This window comes from Apteryx mantelli, chromosome 11 (assembly GCF_036417845.1).
Source record: "Apteryx mantelli isolate bAptMan1 chromosome 11, bAptMan1.hap1, whole genome shotgun sequence".
Classification (NCBI taxonomy): domain Eukaryota; kingdom Metazoa; phylum Chordata; class Aves; order Apterygiformes; family Apterygidae; genus Apteryx; species Apteryx mantelli.
The window spans coordinates 2,995,087-3,016,782 of record NC_089988.1 but is presented as its reverse complement, the minus strand read 5'-3'; the positions used below and the strand labels follow the sequence as shown (position 1 = coordinate 3,016,782).

The window sequence follows — 21,696 nt, the reverse complement described above, 5'->3', positions numbered from 1 at the left end:
CACTTCCGCACCATAACACCACTCCCGTCACATAGCCCACTCCCAACCCATATCCCATTTCCACACTATGACCTTACTTTCACCCATAGCCTTCTCCCAATCCATTGAACCCACTCCCAACTCATAGCCCCAAACCCACCTTGTAGCACCACTCCCTCCTCATAGCCTCACTTCACCCCATAGCCTCACTCCCATCCAGAGCCCAACTACCAAATCATAGCCCAGTCCAATCCTATAGTCTCACTCCACCCTAGAGTCTCAATCCTACCACATAGTCCAATCTCACCCCAAACCCACTCCCACTCTATAACCCTTCTCCCACCCCATAACCCACCACCACCAAGTTTCACTTCCTCCCCATAATGCCTCTCCTACCCCATAGCCATTTACCACCTCATATCCCTGCTTTCGTCTCAGAGCCCCACTCCTACACCATAACCCCACTCCCACTCCAGAGGCCCACTCCCACCCTATAACTCCACTCCAACCTTGTAGCCCAATCCCATCACAAAGTCCAGTCCCACTCCACACTCTCGCTCCCACCCCATAGCCCCACTTGCCTCCTAGACCCCCCCCTCCAAACTACATAGTTACAGTCCCACCCCATATCCCCAATCCCCCTCATACCACATACCTCATGCCTCACTCCTACCCTAGAGCTCCACTCCCACCTCACAGCTCCAATTCAACCGCATAGCAAAATGCCAAACCCATAGCCTAACTTTTGCCCTATAGCCAAACTCTCAACTCATGGCCCACTCCAGCTGCATAGACCTATTCTCACATCATAAAAAAAATTTCCTAGCCCATAGGTCCACTGCCAATCTGTACCTGGCTCCCACACCACAGATCCCCTGCCACAACATCACCCAATGCCTACCCCATAGCCCACACCAACACTATATGTCCAATCCCATCCCATAGTCAGCCCCCACTTAGTCCAATGCCTAACCCACAGTTCCTTTCTTCACACCATAGACCACTGTCTACTCCCTAGACCACTTCCACCTCATAGCCAAATGCCTAATCCATGGTCCTAATTCAGCCCCATAGACACTCAACCCCCACAGCCCATTACTCACCCCAAAGCTGACTCCAAGCTCATAGCCCAGTGACAACCTTACCCTACTCCTAACCCATTAAGAACCCCATTGTTGCCCAGTGCCCTCTCCATAGCTCCACTCCCACCCCGCAGTCCTATTCCCAAGCTATAACTCACTCCCACCTCATAGTCCAACAACTACCCTATAGCCCTGCCTCAAACCTGCAGCCCAACCTCACTCCACAGCCCCACCCAACTCATTGCCCAATGATTACTCTCTAGACTCACTTCCGCACAATAGCCTCCCTCCCATTCCATTGTCAAACTCCCACTCCATAACCCATTCCCACTTCTTATCTCAAAAACTATCCCTTAGTTCAACCTGCCCCATAGACCTAAGGCTAATTTATAGCCCCAATCCCATTTTATAATACTGCTCCCACCCCATTATCCAATACCTAACCCATAGCCCCACCTCCACTTTATAGCCCCAATGACACCCTACAGCCAAACACCCACACCATAACCCAGTTCCACACTATAGCCTCACTTCTATCCCAAATCCCAGAAACCACTCTGTAGCCCAACCCCAGACCATAATCTCATACCCACTCCATAGTGTCACACTCACACAATAGCCCAAGGCCTAACTCATAGGCACACTTTTACACTGTATCACCAATGCCATTCCATAGCCCAAAGCCCACTGTTAACATATGGTCAAAGCCTCGACCCTTAACCCTACTCCCAACATTGTACGCAAAGTCACAGTCCCTATTGCCCACCCCATAGCTCCACTCCCATCTCATAGTCGCACTGCAACCCCATTGCCCAGTGCCTAAGACATAGCCACACTCTTACTCTGTACTGCATTCCCACCTCATAGCCCATGCCTAATCATAGCCCAACTCCCGTAACATACATTGCTCCCACCTCATAGCTCCACTCAAAGTACATGAGCCAAAACGCACCCCATAGTTTGAATCCCATCCCATAACACAATATCTGAATCTTAGCCCCACTCCCAATCTGTGCCTCACTCCCAATCCACACCCAGTCCCAAATCATAACACACCCCCTTTTTAGCCTCAGAGATGCCCAATAACCCATTTCTATCCCATAGCCCTACTCACATCACAGCACTTAAAGACTGCCTCATAGCATCTATCCCACTCTGTAACTGCAATGCAATTCAGTAGTCTACAACTCATCCTACAGCCCAATGCCTACCAAATAGCCTCACTATCACCTCATTGCTCATTTGCATCCAACAGCCCAACACCCATTCCATAACCTCACTCTCATCCCATAGACCAATCACAAAGGATCACAATGTCTAACCCAATGCCCAACTCTCACACTTAGGGTTGGCCGCTGCGTAGCACAATACTTACCTCAGAGCCCAGTGCCTACCCCATAGCCTCAGACCAACCCCACAACCCACTACAAGTCCATATCTCAATACTCAACACATTGTTCCACTTCAGTCCCATAGCTCCACTCGTGCATCATAGTCAAATACCCATCCACAGCACTACTCCCACCCCATAGCCCCAAGCCCACCTCAAAGTTCAACACCTATCACATGCACCCATTACCACCCAGCTGCCACAGTACCACCAAACAGGTCACTGTTAAACCACAGCCAAGTCCCACCCGATAGCCCACTCTCACCCCATATCCCTCCTCTGTCATCATAGACAAACGCGCACTCCATAGTGGCACTTCCAACCTATAACCCCTTCCCATCTCATAGCCCACTCCTGCATGGCACTATATCCCCACTCCAACCCATAGCCTCACTTCCACCCCATAGCACAATGCCTACCCGATAATCCTAATCCCTTCCCATAGACCCACTCACACCACATAGCCAAATTCTACACCATAGGCAAGAAACCACCCTATAGCCCTTCTCCTAACACCTACCCCAAAACCCCATTCTCACCTCATAGCCCAAAGAAAACCCACTCCATTACTCCATTCCTATTCCACAACCTATCCCTTGCCCCCTCCCTACTCCAAAACTATGGCCTGGCAGCCACCCCATATCTCCACTACCATCCCATAGCCCACTCCCACCTTGTAGCCTAACATCTGGCCTGTTGCCTTTTTCCCATCCTGTTTCCCTTCTGCCATCCCATAGGCCAAGGACAACCCCATAGAACAACATACACTGCATAGTCCCACTCCTACGACCTAACCCCAATTCCACTACCAACCCCACTCTCACCTTATAGCCCCCATGTCTGTCCTGTACTCCATTGCCTCAGATCAGGCTGTCTCCTCTCACTTTCTTTACTTGCCTCCCTTTGTGTCTTCCAAAGATGGAGGAAGATGGAAGGGAGGACAGAAACCCCAAGAGCTGAGTAATAGGGTTGGGACAAACACATTGGCTTAGGAGGGACACACACTTCCTCCCCCTTCATCAATGCTTTCTCTTTCCTCCTCCATCCCCGGCTCCCATAGGGATGAGGGCCCAGGCGGAAGAGGGTGGAGGGGAAGGAAGGACTACTGCAAGGTAGTGATAATGCGGCGGAGGGTTGGAGGGGGCAGTTCTTGGGATGGAACCATTTATCTCATTCCCATATTCTGCAACACCAGACACCCCCAGTGTCTCCCCATACTCCACCCCCAGAGCCCCCATATCCCATCCCTGTGACCTGCCATACCCCCAAAGGCCCCCATATCCTTGCTGCCACCCATATCTTGAACCTACCCCCATAGCTTCCAGCCCCATACACTTCCATACCCTGCCATCACCACAGCCCCTCATGTTGATCCCACAGCTCCCTCCTTTCCCTGTATTTCTTATCACAGCCAATCCCTATAGCATGTAATATTCCCACAACCTTCCACACACCCACAATGCCCCACATTCACTCCTCATAACCCCACCAATATCCCCAAAGTTCCTCATATTCTATTCCTAGTGACTCAAATGCCATCTCTGCATTTTCCATATACTCCCAGCCCCACATTTCTCCACTATGTCCCATATCCCATTCCCACAACCCCCATATACCACCATCCCCCCCCATCTCATCCCCACAGACTCCCATATCATCACAGCCCCAGTATCTCATCATCTAAGTCGACCCCATATCCTTGTGGTACTCCATGTTCCATTTCTACAGGCTCCCATATCACCACAAACCCCATACACCATCCACACGGTCCCTATATCACATTACTACAGCTTCCCATAACCCCAAAGTCCATACATATCTCATCCCCACAGATGCCATATCCCCAAAGTGCCCAGTATACTTTTACTGAGCTGATATCTCATCACAAGTCTAATACTCTGACCCCCATGTTTCCACAGTCCCCATATTCCATCATACAGCTCCCCACATCTCATACTTCAAAATGCCCTATCCCCTCTACACATACCCTATAAACACACAGTACCAGCCTCACAGACCCCCATATCCCCATACACTCTTCCCACAGTCCTCCCTATACCTGCACTGTCCCACATACTTCTGCATTGCCCTCCATGTCCCCACTGTCACCCATTTCCCCCGATTTCCCATAGTGTTTCCCATCTCTAACACCTTCACTGCTGTCCCAGAGAATCCATGCATTGGGGCTCCTCCCAACAATACCTTACCCCATCTGCCACGGCTCTCCAAGAAACCTGCTGTATCCCCTAGGTAGCACTGCCCCAATACAAAAGGCAGGGGCAACCCCAAGCAGGAAGGAGACACAGTGACAATGGTTTAATGATACACAAAAGGACTTGATTTTGTCTGGTGATTCCCTTTCTACCTTCTTTCTTCTCTTCCCTCTCACTCCTCCATTGCCTTTCTAACTTGCTGTTCCTTTCTTCCCATCCTTGTGCCCTTCCTCTGCTCCAAGCCTACCTTTCCTTCCCCATCACTCTTTCATTCATTTATTCACTCAGCCATTCTTCCTCCTTTAATTTTTCATTCACACCTTGTTTTTCCTCCCTTTTCTTTTTCACTCACTTTTTTCTCTCATTTTCTTTATTTTTCATTTCTCACTCTCTCCTCTTCTCTTTCTTTCACTGATTTCCTGTTTCTCTCTCACACCTCTTACCACCTTTGTCTCCCTACTCCCCCCCCCCTTTCCCATGTAAAATGATAACCCTTTTCTACTCTCTCTCCCACTTCTTTTCTCCCAGGAAATAGTTCTTGCTTTATCCTACAGCCTGGGTCTGATATATCAGCCTTTCTGGATGTGTCATACATGGGGATTGGTCTTGAGGGGCTGGAAATGCCCAACATGTCTTCTTTCACTCATCCTGCTCATACTCATGATGCTGAGTGCTGGACTGGGGTTGCAGGGTGGACAGGGATCTACAGGCTGTTTGGGAGGTCCTGGTGAGTCTGTCTCCAGACTGTAATGGGGAGTCTGTGGGAAGGAGAGATAGAAAGTGAGGTGCGTGCCGGAAAGGAAGAATGTAGGCTGATTCCCCTTTGGCTGAGGATATACCTTCATCTTTCACCCACATCCGGAAGAAGAGGAGGATGAGGCCATTGACAGTGAAGAAGCAGCCACCCACAACCAAGAACCGTAAAAGGAGGAAGCAGCTGTTTCCTGCAAGGGGAAAGGATGGGCTGGTTGAAAGTGTGGCTGGTGTTCATGCATATTCATGGCGGGAAGGATGTGAACATCTTTCTTTCTCCTTCTCTCCTCAACTCTCTTTCCATTCCTCTATCCCTTCTTCACCCCCCCTTTGTAGTTCCTGAGGGCTGAACACCCAAGGATTCTCCCCACTTGCCCCTGTGTGCAGAAGGCATTGAGTGTTTCTAGAGAGATGGCTTAGAAAGTCAGAGAGGATGATGAGACATGGAGTTGGAAGGGTGGACAGAGGAGTGATCAGATTAGTTGGTAGATGGTAAGGTAGTTGGGATGATGGAGGGATTGAGGGGGGGAGGGATGGGTGGGTGGGTAGACTACTTCATGGATAGAAGGATGGATGGTTGGACAGACAGACCAGCTGCTAGATGAAAGAATGGAGGAATCAGCTAGTTTGTAAATGGATGAATAGGTGATGGAATGAACTAGTTTTAGGATAAATGGAGGGACAGAGGGAGGGATAATGGAATGGGCTAGTTAGTGGATGGATGGATAGATGGACAGATGGGTCTGTGGATGGATGGATGGCCAGCTCACCTCTCTTGTTGCTATTAATATTGACATTCATGGCTTGGCTTGTGAGGGAGGGGATCCACCTCCCATGTATCTTTTCCTCATACTTGCAGGTAAAGTTTCCACTGTGTTGGGGGCCAGAATGCAGAAAGTGGAGGACCATGGCATTCTTCAAAATGTCCTCTCTCTCAGATGTGTTGTTCTCAGAACCTGCCTTCCTGGGGGGGAACTCTCCCCCATCCCTGTAGAAGTGAAACCTCCGCTCAGTGGCATTTCCAGGGGCCTTGCAGATGATTCTTAGGAGATCTCCTCTCATAACCTCTCCCAGTGGTGACTCCACCATCAGCAGTGGTTGGGGAAGAGGTTCTGAACAAGGAAGGGGAAGAAAGAATGGGGATGTAGCAATAAGGACAACAAAAATGGATTCTCCAAGCATTTGTTTTTCCACTGTATGCAGCAAAGCTTGAGATTGTAACCTTCCTACCATGACAGAAAAAGTGGTCCTAGCCAGTTTGACTAGCTGGCAGCCTCCTTCTACCTCATGCTCATCCCAGCCAGATAGATACTCCACCCAGACATCCTATAGGCTACAGGGCAACTGTATGGATTGTACTGATCTCTGGGGCCCACCAGTCTTATGGGACTGCTCACATCACCAGCAGCTGAATAGTCATATCAGATGGGTATAGCTGGTACCCATGTTTAGGCATATGAATTTTCAGGAGGGACAAAGCAGAGAGAGATAGAGAAAGAAAAATCCCACTGCTCACCCTCAATCTTGATCATCAGTTTTTCGCTGGGTGGGGATCTGAATGACCTCTGGGCTTTCTGCAGGCTGTAGCTGCAGAAATGTGGCCCCCTATGCTGCATTTGGGAGAGGATGAACTTGTGGGTGTAGTTGTTCCTGCAGCTAAACTCTGATAGTGCCCAGCCGGCCTCACCAAAAAGTTGGTACAAACGCTTCCCGGTGATGGTGGGGGGAGTGGTGCACACCAGCGTAACAGCATCTCCAAGGAAATACTCCTCCTTTGCCTGCAGCACCGAGAGGGATGGAGCAGGGGCTACCACTGGGTTCACTGGTGAATAGAGAAGAAGAGAGGCAGGGCTTCAGTGGGGGGACAAAGATGAGGTGAAATGGGTAGAAGCAGAAGAAGCAAGGAGTAACTCCACAGGAAAAAAAGAAACCAGCTTTTGTTTCAAGGAATAAGATAACAAAACCATAGAGGGGATTTAATTAAGTGGAAGTTTCTCTAGGCTGTGACTCATTTTGTCTCTAACTGAGTCAGCAAAAGCTGGTCACCCACTGCCTTTGGTTGTTATCTGACTGTGTAGGAAGCTGAGGATAAACAAGGGGGAGGCGGCTGTCTAGCTCTTCCCATGCATCTCTCAGGAGTGTTAATGACTCTTTTCAGGTACCGTAGTGATACAGAGGCAAGAAGGAAGGGCAGAGCAGACTGCCCAAATCATTCCCTCCAAGGATTTTGCTTGTTGCTATTGGTTCTTCAACTAGGTATAGATTCTGGGGCCATTGAGCAAAACTTGCAGCTCACATCACTCCAGGTCCAGCCATCCCCTGAATTTAAAGCCCTGTGAACATGCTGAACAGAGTGTCTTCATCTCTCTCTGTCCCCCTGGATGCACTGGGAGTGTCCCACAGTGGGACCCAATGGGACAAAGGAAACAAACCTTCCCCCACTCCAGACAGTTTCATAATACAAACAGAAATGCCTTTTCAAGTGAGATTTTCTAACACGAATTGGCACTTTATGAAAATATCAAATGGGAGGGGGGTGGAAAAGGCAAAGGGTGGAGGGTTACACCACATGACTTCTGCAGTAGTCATGTGGAAACCACAGTGCTTGGTCTGTCACCCACAGCTTCTAACCCTACAAAAATATCATCTTCCCACACCCAAACTGGGAGGATCCATTGTGGGAAGAGGAGGACTGAGGATTGTTCTGATGCTCAGGGGGTTTCCAGAGGGATGGGGTATGAACCACTCATCACAAAAGTGTTTTTACTTCAGGTGGGACTTCACTGAAGTGAGATAAAGAAAAAACACTACCAATTATTTTCATTAGTGGGTTCTTTATGGGGTATTGTGAAGGGGAAAGAGGCTGAGGACTTCCCAGGTGATCACATCAGTGTGTCCCAAAGCCCTGGATCTGGACTAGTGATCCTCGGGTCCTGTGCCCTAGGCAGTTCAGTCCCTCTATAAGGACACCCTCTCCCAGCTCCCAGGAGCCCTAGAGGTGTTACCTTCCTGATGGACCATCTGGCAGGGTAGGAGCTGCACAGTGGCTGGAAGAGAACAGAAGAGACAAGGACTAAGTGTGGCAGTGCGGAGACGGATGAATGTGGAGAAGGGGGAAAAGGGGGGGTTATTTGGAGAGAGGATATAACAGAGAGGGAAGGAAAGGCAAGAGTAAAGTGGGAGAGGGAGACAAGGAGAGGGGAGGGCAGGGTGGGGCAGGGCATGAGGAAGAAACAGAGAACAGAAAAAGACAAGAATAGAGAGGAAGATGAAAGAGAGGAGGAAAGATAGGACTGGAAGTCAGAAGAGAGGGGAAAAGAGATGAGGGCAGAACAAAAAAGATATAAAGAGGAACAGAATACAGAAGGCAGAAGGAGAAGGGATAGAGACAAAGGAAAAGGAAAGAACTGAGAATAGAGAAGGGAAGAAAAGAGAGAAGAGAAAACAGGAGAGATAGAAAGATGCATAAAAGAGGAAGGAGAAGAAAAGGTGCAAGGTGAGGAGATCAGTACTCACTGAGGAGCATCATGAAGGGGGAGATTAACATGCCACCGTGGCCCAGCGGGTGCTCAGTGCTCTATACTGGACCGTCCAGGAGAGTAACTTGATGCTTGGTCACTCTGTCCTTCCCTCTCCATCTATCTGACTCAAGTTGGGTGGTCACGAGGGGCAGACAGAGGAAGTGCTGCACGATTAAGCACACGTCACTGACCACAGCTGGAGACAGGGGGAAATTACACCCCGGACACTGCATGTCTTCAGAGGCATGTGGCAGACTGAGGCAACGTCTTGCCTTCTCTCCTTCCTTCCTCCCTTCCAGAGGCGTGCCTGTATTGTTTCAGCTTTAGCAGCCACATTGGCTTAGTAGTCACTTTGCTCAGATACAATATCGGGGTTGCTGTCCCTGTGGTTTTCACATTTTCAGCGACATTTTCCTCCTCACATGCTCTGGATCATTTTGGGGCATCATCTTTGCCTCATGAACCACAGCCCATCTCATCCATCACTAAACCCAGAGGACAGAAGGGGGTCCGTCTCTACTTTCCCCTGCCTTAGACACCTTCCTCATGACTGGTGATGATTAGAACCAATAGTGACAAGGTCCTTCATTCTTGTTCTTGACTTTCCCAGATGATCAGGCACCTTCTCCTTCCATTTTTCCCCAGTTCCCAGTACGCCTGTGACTGACCAAAGTGTGCCATGACTAGACATGTCTATAGTCTAGTGGCCAACTGCAAAATGGGCTAGGAAGGGACATTTGCCAAGAGGCAAATTGGTTCATGTTACACCAGAGCCAGGATAGCATCCTGTTGTACAGGGGCTACTCTTGAATTATTTAGGCACTGCAAAGGACTCTCTTAAAATGCATCAACATCCAGTTAAAACAGTGAACTGGCAGAGTCTGGAGGAGTGGGATTCATCTCCCCTAATAGTGCTTAGACAACACTGTTTTGCTGTGTGATGCTTCCTCTGCCCTTCAGGCTCATGGATCAAAGCAAATGTCCTCTGCATAGGATAGTACCACAAGCCAGTATGGACAAGACCAACCTTTTTGTGTGCCCTGGGACCAACTTCCCCATTTCTATCAGGCTCAGAAAGATGACGGAAGAGAATGAGAGAAAGAAACATTGGTGGACTTGAAGAGAGATTTACTGACCAGCTGGACAGGGGCATTAACAAAGTGAACTCTGGCTTGAACGTTCAAAGCGAAGAAGAATAGAAACAATCCTTTTCTTTTGTTGTCTTCCTTTTTGGTTCACTGAGGTGGAGAAAAGGCTGAAAATGAGTGCATTTTTTGAGCAAAGACATGGGTCAAGCAGTCCTGAGATGAAATACCAGTTTAACTGACCAGGGCCAGAGGATAAGCGCTTGTGTCATCTTTGTTGTGGAGCCCCTTCCAGTGAACATGGCCTAGCAAAGAGAGGAGTGAAAGAGTTTCTGGTTAAAACACCTGGTTTTCTAAAAATGGGCTGTCACCAGCTGAAAAGGCTCACAGGAGGCCCCCAAAATGTCCTATGCTTTGTTAGTCAATGTGGTGTTGCCCCCATCATACACTCCAAAGATTAGGGTTAGGGTAGAGGTGATATTGCCAGTCTGGGCTGCCACCATCACACTAGAGCATGCTGCACAGCATGGGTTTGTGGGAGGATGCTCTGCATGCTCAACCTTTTGTGGACTAAACTGTGATTCATGCTTTGGAGGGACTCACAATCTGAAGGCATACTAGGAGCAGGAGCACTCGTCCCTTGACTGCACATATTCTTCTCATCAGTGTCACAATCTCCTTTCCCCTCAAAAGTATCCACTGATCTTAGCCAGCCTGAATCCTCTTTCCTTCCTTTGCACTCATGACTTACCTCTCCTCCTCTGGCAGATATAGGCAGCCAGCAGCAACACCAGGACCAGAGCAGCTGCAGCAGCTGCACATCCAGTCACCAATGGGATGTGTAGAGACGAAGCTGTTTACCAGATGATTAGGAAAGATAAGCAACTGTGAACCATCATCAAGAGAGCCTCAGTCCATGCATCTACAAAGCCAAACTTTCCATTTTTCCATATTGGTTCCCTCTGCGAGGAAACCCAGAGTTGCTGAGTATGATGTCTTACTCTGGTCCCTATAGATGATGAGGATGCAGGCAGCACACAGTTTGACTAAGTTGCTTCCCTTTCCCCTCACCAAAAAAAAAAAAAAAAAAAGGGATCTATTACCCCTGCAGTCTTGGGGCCCAGACATGGCATCAGAAGGGAGTGCCTGCCAACATCCTCTCTTAAAACCGTGCTACAACACTGCAGATGTCGTGGGTTATATTTTTCAGCTGTTGTTGCTCTCCTTTTCATGAGGCAAGTAACAGTCTTCAAGGCACATTTTGGGTCTTGGCCCATGGCCCAAATAAGCCGGGGACCATTCTGCAGTGGAATCAGATACGACCACCCTACCTTATGAGCATAAGACTAACAGCATTCCCTGGCCTACTTTATCTTTTGCTCTAGTCTTTATTTTTCATGACTATGGTGGAACTAGACCAAGTGTAAAGCAGTTCAGACATCTGAGTGTGTGAATCTGTCTCTAATGCAACCTGAAGACATCTATAGTCTTTCTGGTTGTGATCTAGCCTGGGAAAAGCTTGGACTGACTAAAGGGACTCACCTTGCATGGTGACCATCATTGCCTGGCTCAAGGGTGATGGGATCCACTTGCCACTGACTCTCTCCTCGTACCTGCAGGTGAATTGCCCTGTCACAGTTGGTTCAGCTGCTGGGATGCTGAAGAAAGAGTGGTTCCTTGTGCAAGCCTCTGAGAATTGTTCAGTCCCGTCTTTATAGAAGTAAAACTTCCATTCGCCACTAGTGCCGTAGGCTACACAAGTGATAAGTAAGGGCTCCCCTTCCCTCACTTCTCCAGATGGGGGGTTCAAGATCAGATCTGGCTGAGCAGGGGTATCTGATAGAAGAAACACAGAAGATGAGTTAGCAAAAGAAACAGTGGTCTGAGACTCAACCAGAACCTCTGAGTTAAAAGTAAAACTACCCACAGCTCCTTTCCTCAAAGGATGGAGAAAGGTACTTTCACAGGCAGGTGAGGGATATCATTATAGCACTATGTTTAGTGTGTTGCAAACTGAGTACATTTAAGGACACACTGTCTGCTGGAAGACTGCAAAGGGTGGACAAAGGCAAACTTAGAGGAGCAAAGAAAATGCACCTGGAAGGAATGAGACCAACAGACACCTCAGGAATGAGGTAAAACACTTTTAGGATGGTTAGGAGGACTGAAACCTGCCTCTCTAAGGCCTAATGGGCCCTGGGAGCTTGAGAAGGGTTAAAACAGAGCAAAGGCCTGGGAAACCATGCTATGGACTTTTGAGGGCTAATGCTGACCACTTAGGAAGACTCTGAGGATGAGTTGGGTGATTGAAATTATCCTAAGTTAAAGAGACAGAAACAAGGATAAAAAATGGTGATGGTTTAGACCATTTTTCACAATGGGAAGCTCGTTATGGGAATCTACTTCCAAAACCAGTCCTGAATTGGAGGTGTAAATAATTATATCTACTTAGTCTCCTAGAGGTCTGTATGTCTTCAGAACTCACAGTAGACCCTGAAACAAACTTACCTTTCACAGTGACCTCCAGAACCTTACTCTGGGGTGATAGCACCCACGTCCCGCCCACATCCTCCTCAAATCCACAAGTGAATTTCCCACTGAACCTCCTTGGAGTCTGCGGGAACAGGAGCTCAGTGAAATTCCCAGGGTTCATGGCAGTGGTCTCTGAGCCTGCCTGTCCTGGTGGGATCTCAACCCCATCCCTGTAGAAGTGAAATCTCAGCCTTGAGTCATCCGTGAAGGCAATGCAGGTGAAACGTAAGGGGTAGCCTTCAGTCACCACAGCAGAGGAAGGATCCACTCCCAGTTCAGGAGCAAAAGGAGGCTCTGGGGAGAAAAGTTTGGAAACAAAAACAAAAACTTTAAAAGGGCAACTGTATAGCTCTGGGCAAGTGGGAGATAACCAGTAGTTGCACAGCTGGAAAACACATATTAGGGGCAGTGGGAGGGAAAGATGGACAAAATGTTGGCTTTCAGTCAACCATCTTGGCCCTGACAGGGCCTTTTGAGACCCAGATGGCACGTTAGGGAATAGCTTTGTTCTCTCCCTCATTGTGCTATTGCGTAGATTGTCTTCATCCCTTTTACTAAGGCATTACCTTTCACAAAGACAGTCACAACACTGCTCGCAAAGGACAGGATCCACCGTCCCTCCACTTTCTCCTCATAGGCACAAGTAAAATTCCCCGTGTGATTTTGACTGCTCTGTGGGATGCAGAGTTGAGCACTCGTCTCTGATGAGTTGACCTCAGATCCAGGGATGACCTCAGCTCCTTCTTTGTAGAAGTGAAACCTATGCTCCACTGTGTTTCCAGGAGCCGTGCAGATGAAGAGGAGGGGGTAGCCCTCACTCACAACTCCACTGGAAGTGTTCAAAGAAAGTGTGGGATGGGGTGGAGGGTCTAAGGGGAAAAGCAAATAGATACTCTTTAGGGTTCAGTTCTTCCTCCCTGTTTTAACCATCTATTTTTCTATTACATAAATCATGGTCTTGAAATACAGCTCTAAAGAGAAGGGTGAGTTCAGAATGAGTAGTTGCAAAAGAGATGAATGCCACTCAATATCCTTTATTAAATATCAAGGAGTCATTGAAGGTCTGAGACTTGTAGGAAAGTATGTGATGGTGGTGTGATGAGGAAATAAAACTGTCAAGAAAGGTGGAGAAAGAAATCTAGAGTGATACATAGCTTACCTTTGACACTGATGATGATCACTTTGCTTTCCTTAGACCGGACTGGTCTAAGGAGCCGATCTATTATAGTGTATCTGCATGTATGTGATCCACCGTCCTTCGGTCCTGTGATGTTGAAGGTGTAGGTGTAGGTTTTCCTGAAGGTCCGAATGTCCACAGCCCATCCAGTTGTTCCTGAGAACTGAAAGCCCTGTATCTTGTCCTTTGAAGGGGGAGCCACACATCGGAAGGAGACAGTGTCTCCAATGAGATACTCCATTTTCTCTGGGCTCACAAAGATGTTGGGGGGTGCAGGGAGGTCTGGGAAAGAAATTAGACATTCAACTTATAGAAAGATAAATTCATCCATCATAGACCAGAGCAGGCAGCTATCTCTGGCCTTGTGACCAATTGGCGCAGACATGCTGGCTCAGGTATTTGAGGAAAGGGTGAGCTCAGCTTGCAGCAGCCATCCTAAAATAAGACTGTCTCTTCCAAATGATTCATGAATTCACTGGAAGAAACCAGGGTGTATTGCTTTTACTGTCAGCACAAACTGCAGCCATGTTACCCATCCCCTCCCCTCCCCCCCCAAAAAAAGAGCACAGTGAAGACCAGAAGTCTTCTTGGAGTCTAATTTCCATTTTTCTCAGAAAGTGTGCAAGAGATGAAAAAAAGTTTCAGCCAAGTCCCATAAGCCCATGGCATGCCTGCCCCAAATAGCATGCAAAGCAATTGCATGATTCTTTTTTCTTTTTTTTTTTTTTTGCCCACATTTAAAGCTTGAAATCAAATGAAATCAGTCTGATTCCTGGAAGACAGCTGCCTGTGACTAATAACAACAGTCCTTTATCTGACGCCAGACCTTTAGGATGTAACCAAAATAGTGTTGCTGCTAATGTAGGGTATAGGAAAGAGTCCTTCTTGACTCATCCTCAGCCCCAGTGTCCTGTTTTGTCAGCACTGCAGGGGATGGGTCAGACTGCGTCCATCCTTAAACCTAATCAGATACTCAGGTATGCTGCCTACATCTTGATTCACACACTAGCTGGAGAAACACAGTTGTGGCAGTTGATGGAGCAGAAGAAAATGCAGGTAGAAGGCAGAGTAGACTCACAATCACAGAGGAGAAGGGCTGGACCAGATGAGGCTGAGGGGTTTCAGCCAGATCCTCCTGGATTTCAACTCACATCCACCCAAAATAAAGCATAGAGCAGTTTGATTGTGAAAGAGGAACAAAGTATTGTGGATGTGGCAGGGGAAGTAGGGTTAGCCACTGAACAGTCAACAAAAAGCTGCCCCCGCCGCCCAACTGCAGCATCAGCAATTTGCTTGTAAACAGTTGGGCATCTTCATGCTCCGCATTGAGAGTTTGCTGCCACTCAGGGGCAGTTAGAATGTTCTTCCCATGTTTCTCTCTATGACCTCATATTGCATAGGTCTAAACTCTCTCCTGGGTTTCCTCCCAAAGTACAACCAAGCAGGTGAGGTGGGATTCTTTCTTTGGATATCTGTTCCAGTTGAACCAGCCTGTTTGCTCCAGTTGGTCTGATAAGCAAAACTCAGTCCCATGATCAACAAGGCAACAACTGTACTGACAAGACACAAACTCATTCTCCTGAAGGTTCATACTTACCCTCCCTGTTTTGGTGGATGGAATGTATTTGCATAGCTCAGATTCTCACTGAGGTTCAGGCAATTCATTTTGCCAGTGGTCTGTTAACTGGGATCTTGCCTGTGGTCTTGTTGACACATGCCACCCACCAGCAGTGGTTCTTAAGTGAATCTGGGTGGGATGTGACCAGGTGGAGCACCTGAAATGCTTGAATCCTTGGGGAAACAGATGTCAAATGGGTTCTTATGTGCCCAGATGTTCAGTTGTCCCAACAGGATAAGGAAATGAGCTACCCCACATCCTCGACCCAAACCCAGAATTGTTACCTGCAGGTGACCCACGCAGGAAAAATATCTGTAGAGATGCTGAAAGACAGAAAGGAAATGAGTGAAAGGTCTGTGGAATGTATGAAGGATGCCACAGAAACTGGAGAGGCACTGGGAAATGGGTGCCAATGGAGGGGGCTGCAAAGGGATGATGGGGTTTATACAAGTGAAACAGTAGAGCAATGCTTTGCAATTGTGTCAGTAGGGATCAAAACTAAGTGAGAGCATAGGAGAAAAAAAGGAAAAATAATACTGATTTATCTACATAGAGGCAAGGCAGAGGGGGAGAAAAAAGAGAAAGAAAGAGAAAGGAAGAAAGAAAAAGAAAGAAAGAAAGAAAGAGGGGAAGAGAGACAGGCAGGCAGACAGACAAAGAAAGAAAAAAAAGAAGGGAAGGAAGGAAGAAAACTGATACTTAGACAAAACAGAAAGAAGAGAGAAGGGAAGAGATTGAATAGAAATGGTAAAGAGAGAAGGAATGAAAACTTGCCATCCCTAAAAGATGAAAAAAGGAGATAGCAAAAGAAGAAGAAAAAGGAGAGACAAAAAGAAAAGGAAAAGGGAAGAGGTGACATCTATAGAGAAGAGACAAGTATATAGATGGAGAGAATGTTATATAAATAAGGAGAAAGGGAAGGGAGAAGAGAGGAAGGATGGAATTTGTCTAATTGGTAAAGGAAAGAAACCTAATGGAGAAACAAAGGAATAGTGAGAGGAAAAGCAGAGTGTTATTAAAATGACAGAAGAACACACTGAGTGAAGGACAAGGGCCAAGACAGGCACTCACCAAGCAGAGGCAGAAAATAAGGGGACTCCATGCTGAACCAATCCTCCTTGTATATGAGCTGGCCACCGCCTCTCTTTCTGTTACTGTCCACGAAGGGAACAGATTCTTCCTCTTGTTCAACCCCAGTTGCCTGTGTTCCCTCCCCTCCATCACATGAGCAAGGACAATTCACCCAGACAGCTCACTGCTAGGAAAGAGAGAAAGAGAGAGAAAGAGAGAGAGAGAGAAAGGAAGGAAGGAAGGAAGAAGGAAAGAACAAATGAACAAACTAGAAACAACATTTTCCTGACACTTTATGGTCAGCTGCATCAGCCCAATAGTTTCACTTACATTCCCTCTGTTCACTGAACTGGGATATCTGAACATTTTAATTTTCCTCTGCCAGTTAAGACAAGGGAATATTTTGCTTTGGTTCTTTAATTGGGTATGAAGCCATGGGAAATAGTTTGTGGGAGGAAAAACATGGACAACCTTAAACCTTTTTGGGAGAGGAAGCACTGAATCCACATAGGCTGCACAGGTCTCAGCTGGAGATACTGAATTGCCTCTCTGGTTAATGGAGAGAAAGACATAGGGGACAGAGCCCTTCTCATGCCCTTTGTGTTTATCAGTCTCTGCTAACCACAGACCATCATCACTCCATTTTTCTCCTGAAGGTAGTTTAACTTCGCCAAACTAAAACCAATTTTACATGAGCCCTTTTCAGCCAGTGAAATGAAAGTGATGCCTCTGATGGACAATTTGTCCTGGCTACCTTCATAACTTGTTTTATGAGGTGATATTCCCAGTCTAGGAATAAACTCAAGGGTAAATGTGGGCAGGGACCACATTCTGGTAACACATAGAGTAAGATTCTGTTGCTTCAACATAGATGTCCAGAGCTACTTGAGTTCTTCAGAGTACCCAAGACATCTGCAAAGAGTTGGTGGGTGTGAGGAAGGGCTCAATGGGAGATCCAGCTCTTTCTTGAGCAGCTAGAATATGCTAAGGCATTTCAAATGGGGTTAGAAATCTATGTTCAGCAAATCAATTAGTGCTACATTTGGTGAGCGAAACCCCACTCTAGTGCACATTCCATGGTGATTTGCAAGTGCAGTGGAAAATTAAGAGATAAAACAGGCAATACTTCCTTCCCATCTTCCAGAACAGATGCAGCCCTGCTTTTCACTAGAAGTAGGAAATGCCTCAGTAGTGAGTCAGGTGCTTTTTGGGTTGTCTTCTTTGCTGACTAAGGGCACAAGAACTTCTTTTCCAAGAAGTCATGTAGGCAAGGAGTCATCTGCAATGCTGATTCACTTCCAGAGTCCCAGCACTTAGAGGATCATTTAGAGCTCCCTAGCACCACAGATTGCTATCACCCCTACTAACTTCAGGCAGACACAATCATAGAGGTCTGTGGCCTGGATGCAATTCATCTTGGCCTAAAGCGGATGTTCTTGCTTGGTCGGATGGATTGCACTCTAAAAGAATCTTGTGCTCTCCAATAAGGAATAGCTCATAGAAAATTACCTAAAATCAGGTAAAGTGGATCTCACACTAGGAGATGGTGAGCTTGACCTATATGCCTCTGCTCTGGTGTCCCAGCCCCCATCTGCATTGATTAGAAGCCTGCCCCTAACTTTATTTGCTCTGCCAAAAATTGTTTGAAGTTTCTCTCCTTCAATATACAGTGAACACAGAGCAAAGTATCTCACGCTCTTTCTGCTAGTTCCCCTCTCTTCTCTGTCCATCTACTACCTAAGGTGCTTTGAGTGTTTACATGTCACACACGTGCAACTGAGTTCAATGTGTCAGTAGATATTAGGAATAACCTCTTCCCCTTAGTGTCATCTGCTGATTGTAGGGTTTCCTGACACTGTTGGAGGAAATATGTAAAGTTTTACTTCCCAAATCCTATTCCTGAGGAACTTCATTAGTACACTGAAACTTCCCCTTTCCAGGCAACACTTTACGCTGTTCTTCCTTGGCTTTGTTGTTCTCTGTTAGACAGTGATTCATCTCTTCTAATGCTAGTGTTCTAGAAATCAGTTGCCTATGTTTTAGGTAATCATCTAAATCCGCTCTATGAGCAGAAATCAAAATATCTGAAGGACAATTTATCCATGGCTAAAATCAGGGTCCGAGACAGGTGTGATGAATCACTCCTGGAAAGTGTTGATTTCTATCCATATTCAACAGTGAGAACCTATATGAAAAGCATTGGTTGCCTTTTTGAATCGGCTGTAAACAAGAGAGAAAAATCACAGCCTTCTTTAGCTTTCCCAAGTTCACGCTTTGCACCAGGTCAGGTTTTATTCAAGTGTACACAGGTGAGATCAGTATTTCCCTGGTCTCCAGAGATCCTCACTTCCTTGGTTAATCCATCTCTAGGCAAGTCAAAGCGGCATTTTCCCACCATTCTCACTTATATTTTGGCCTTTTGTTGCTCCTTCTTCCCAGTAATGGCCAAAGCCTTGCAAGATATTCCAACATGTTGCTGTTCACCCCCAATTTCCCCTCCAGAGCTGGAGGACACTGATGTCCCTAAAGCAATCACTGCCCCAAGCCTCCAAAGGTGTACAACCAAAGACATTAGCCATAAAACCCCCAAGACCTACGCCTGTGACAGAACCCAGACCCACAGTGAACACTTCCTCTAGTAAAACCTGATGCAGAAAACCTCCTTCCATCACCCTGGAAAAAAAAATCTGAGAGAAGAAAAATATTTCTTGAATAATGATATAATGAAGCTTATTTGGCTTCTAGCACAACTAGGAGACCCAGTCCTGCAGGAACTCACCTGTCTGTATTGCTGTCACATGTACTGAATTAGTCAGGGCATGGAAACTGGAAAGCAGCTCTTAGCTGCTCTTGAAACCAAATTGCAGGTCACTAAGACCTAGCATAGTCATTCTCACTGCAGAAATACAGGCCATCCCTGTCAGAGCAAAAAGACACCTTTGAAATCCAGCAGAAAATTCCACTTGAAAAGCATGAACAGAAGATAAGGAAGATGTGGCCACTGATGAAGAGAAAGCTTCCCCACCACCACTGGTACTGGAGCCCAGCTGAGGAGGGAGGCTGCTGAGAAAGAGGATAGCTTTGTGAAGCTGTGCTGTCCTGTGTTGGTAGGTATTCATCTGCCCTTGCTCCCCACTCTTGGATGTCTGGTTGGTGAACAAGGGCATGCAGCTGTGTCTTCCACTTCTGTTGGGATAAATGCATCCTGGTCTTTATGGTTCCCTCCTTTGTTTTTGGGGAAGGGGACTAAATGGGGAGGGAATCTCATGTATAGGAATATCACCATCCCAGAAAACCTCACATCCCTTGGTGACAATGACACTTGTGACCTGACTCTGGGAGATATGATCCATCTGCCCCTTACTTCCTTCTTCTACTAACAAGCAACTTTCACGGTGTTGCTAGGCCTGGCTCATGAGATGCTGAACAAGAAGGTGGATGTAGACTGAACTCTACTGTACAACAGCCTGATCTTCAGCCTCATATCCCCAAGGATAATCTGGACTCCATCTTTGCAGATGTGAAACCATTTCTTGCTGGTATCTCTGAGGACTGTGCAGACCGTAAGAATGTGTTCCCCTCCATCAAAGCTCCAGAGAGAGCATCCAGCTTCACTGCCACCTTGGGAAGAAGATCACAGGGGACAATAGACAGGAGGGGTCAGAAGGGACCTTGAAGGCTTTCTCACATAACCTAAAAACATCAACCAGGCAGAATTCATTTAAATAAACATATCTGATGTCTACCTTTGCTCCTATGAGTTATATCCACTCTTTAGGCTCCAGTCATGAGGGTAGGATTCAGCTGTCTGAAAAATAGGTGGCCAGCAAAGAATATCTATCAATTGAGTAGAGATGAGTAGTCTCCATCTTGGAAGAAAGAAAACTTGAAAGACATCTAGACTAGGAATACCCTCAAAACAGCACCTGGGACATTGTTTTCTTATGCCATGCAGCATTCAGTCATACACTTTTTGCACCAGGATGCCTAGAAGTCTAAAATTAGGAAGGGTTTTGAAAGAGAAAAAGATAAATTTGAGATACAGTGGACTTTTAGTGTAGTACAGCATGTTCTTGTGCTCAAGTTCTTAACATCTTATTCTCCCTCACATATGCAAACACACAGGAGGAGATGATAATTTACCAAGTGCTGAGATGTGCACAGGGTTGCTTTTCTGTCACTGTTCTGTTTTCCTGGGTTGTGTTTGAAGGACATCACAGGTGTAAATCCCAGATCTCTTCTTCTCCACCTGCACAAATGGCAGCTGGCCTGAGCTATTGCTAAAAGATGAGTGCCCACTTGGGCCATCCCTAGAAAAAAAGGAAAATGTCTTTCCCTAGAGCTGAGCATCTAAGGATGATGGATTCTTCAGTGACATAGATGGGGTGTGCAGGATCTGCAGCGAACCAAGGCTCTCGGGAAGAATCTAGGGAAAAGCACAGCAATCCAAGATTAAACCACTGTGAGGCTGAGTGACTCCAAGAATAGGGCAATACCAAAATGCACTGCTGCTTTCTCTGAAACTTCAAGATGTCTTTGCAGGAGGCTCAGTCTAGTCTAGGACTGCAGCTTGACAGTGGTTAGTGGAAGATGCTGATGGGACAACTTCTGTTAGGCATGCTGTCCCCAAAACCTGGTGCTGAGTAGGAGAAAGTTTGTGGGACCCTAGCTACCTTTTTCCTGCAGTCCTCATGGTTTAGGGTTAAAATGGACCAGGTCTTCTCTAACCAAATCCTTTTGCCAACCAGTCAGTGGGTTATGATCTACTGTTCTTCAAGCAGCCTGGGATCTCACCTGCTACAGTTACAAAGACTGGCTCACTGTCCTCAGAAGGGATTGCCTGGCCAGACTCGTCTTGAGTATTCACACACAAGTGTCCCATTCTTCCCTGTCTCAGACAAAAGAAAAATTTGATCATCTCCTTTGGGATCTGGGAAGACCTCAGGGAGGTGCCATTGGCTTTGCTGGATGAAGCAATATCCTGCTGCATCCTGGCCCCTGGGAAGGGAACACAGAAGGGTGATCAACTCTCTGGGGAAACTGAAAGGATTTTGGGGTTCCGGAAAGAGTGTAGAGGTTGGAGGAGTATCTGAAATGAAAGCAGAGGAGCAACAAGAAGGGGTGGATTCACCTCCATCCCCAGGCAGTTTGCAATAGGTTTGGGGTTAGCAGGTGCAAATGAACTCCCTCCATTCTAAGGTTTTGAATTTAAGGAGATGCTCATTGACCCAGCAATGGCTAAATCTTCTCAGTGTCCAGCAGGTAGCAAAGAAGG

At 47.0% G+C, this 21,696-nt stretch overlaps 2 protein-coding genes across 2 annotated transcripts; both read right to left on the bottom strand.

Moving 5' to 3' along the window:
* Positions 1–4,637: 4,637 nt before the first annotated feature.
* Positions 4,638–9,036, bottom strand: LOC136993104 (Fc receptor-like protein 5). Its single transcript, XM_067303118.1, has 6 exons — positions 8,934–9,036; positions 8,423–8,464; positions 6,934–7,239; positions 6,188–6,529; positions 5,504–5,608; positions 4,638–5,422 (listed from the first exon to the last, which is right to left on the bottom strand). Exons 1-6 carry the CDS (start codon positions 8,962–8,964, stop codon positions 5,304–5,306), a joined length of 945 nt encoding a protein of 314 aa, XP_067159219.1. The 5' UTR covers positions 8,965–9,036; the 3' UTR covers positions 4,638–5,303.
* A 1,013-nt stretch (positions 9,037–10,049) lies between these two features.
* On the bottom strand, positions 10,050–16,495 carry LOC106491588 (Fc receptor-like protein 4). Its single transcript, XM_013951213.2, has 8 exons — positions 16,422–16,495; positions 15,635–15,673; positions 13,715–14,014; positions 13,122–13,424; positions 12,532–12,849; positions 11,566–11,859; positions 10,775–10,876; positions 10,050–10,328 (listed from the first exon to the last, which is right to left on the bottom strand). Exons 1-8 carry the CDS (start codon positions 16,450–16,452, stop codon positions 10,258–10,260), a joined length of 1,458 nt encoding a protein of 485 aa, XP_013806667.1. The 5' UTR covers positions 16,453–16,495; the 3' UTR covers positions 10,050–10,257.
* Between the last annotated feature and the right edge of the window lie 5,201 nt (positions 16,496–21,696).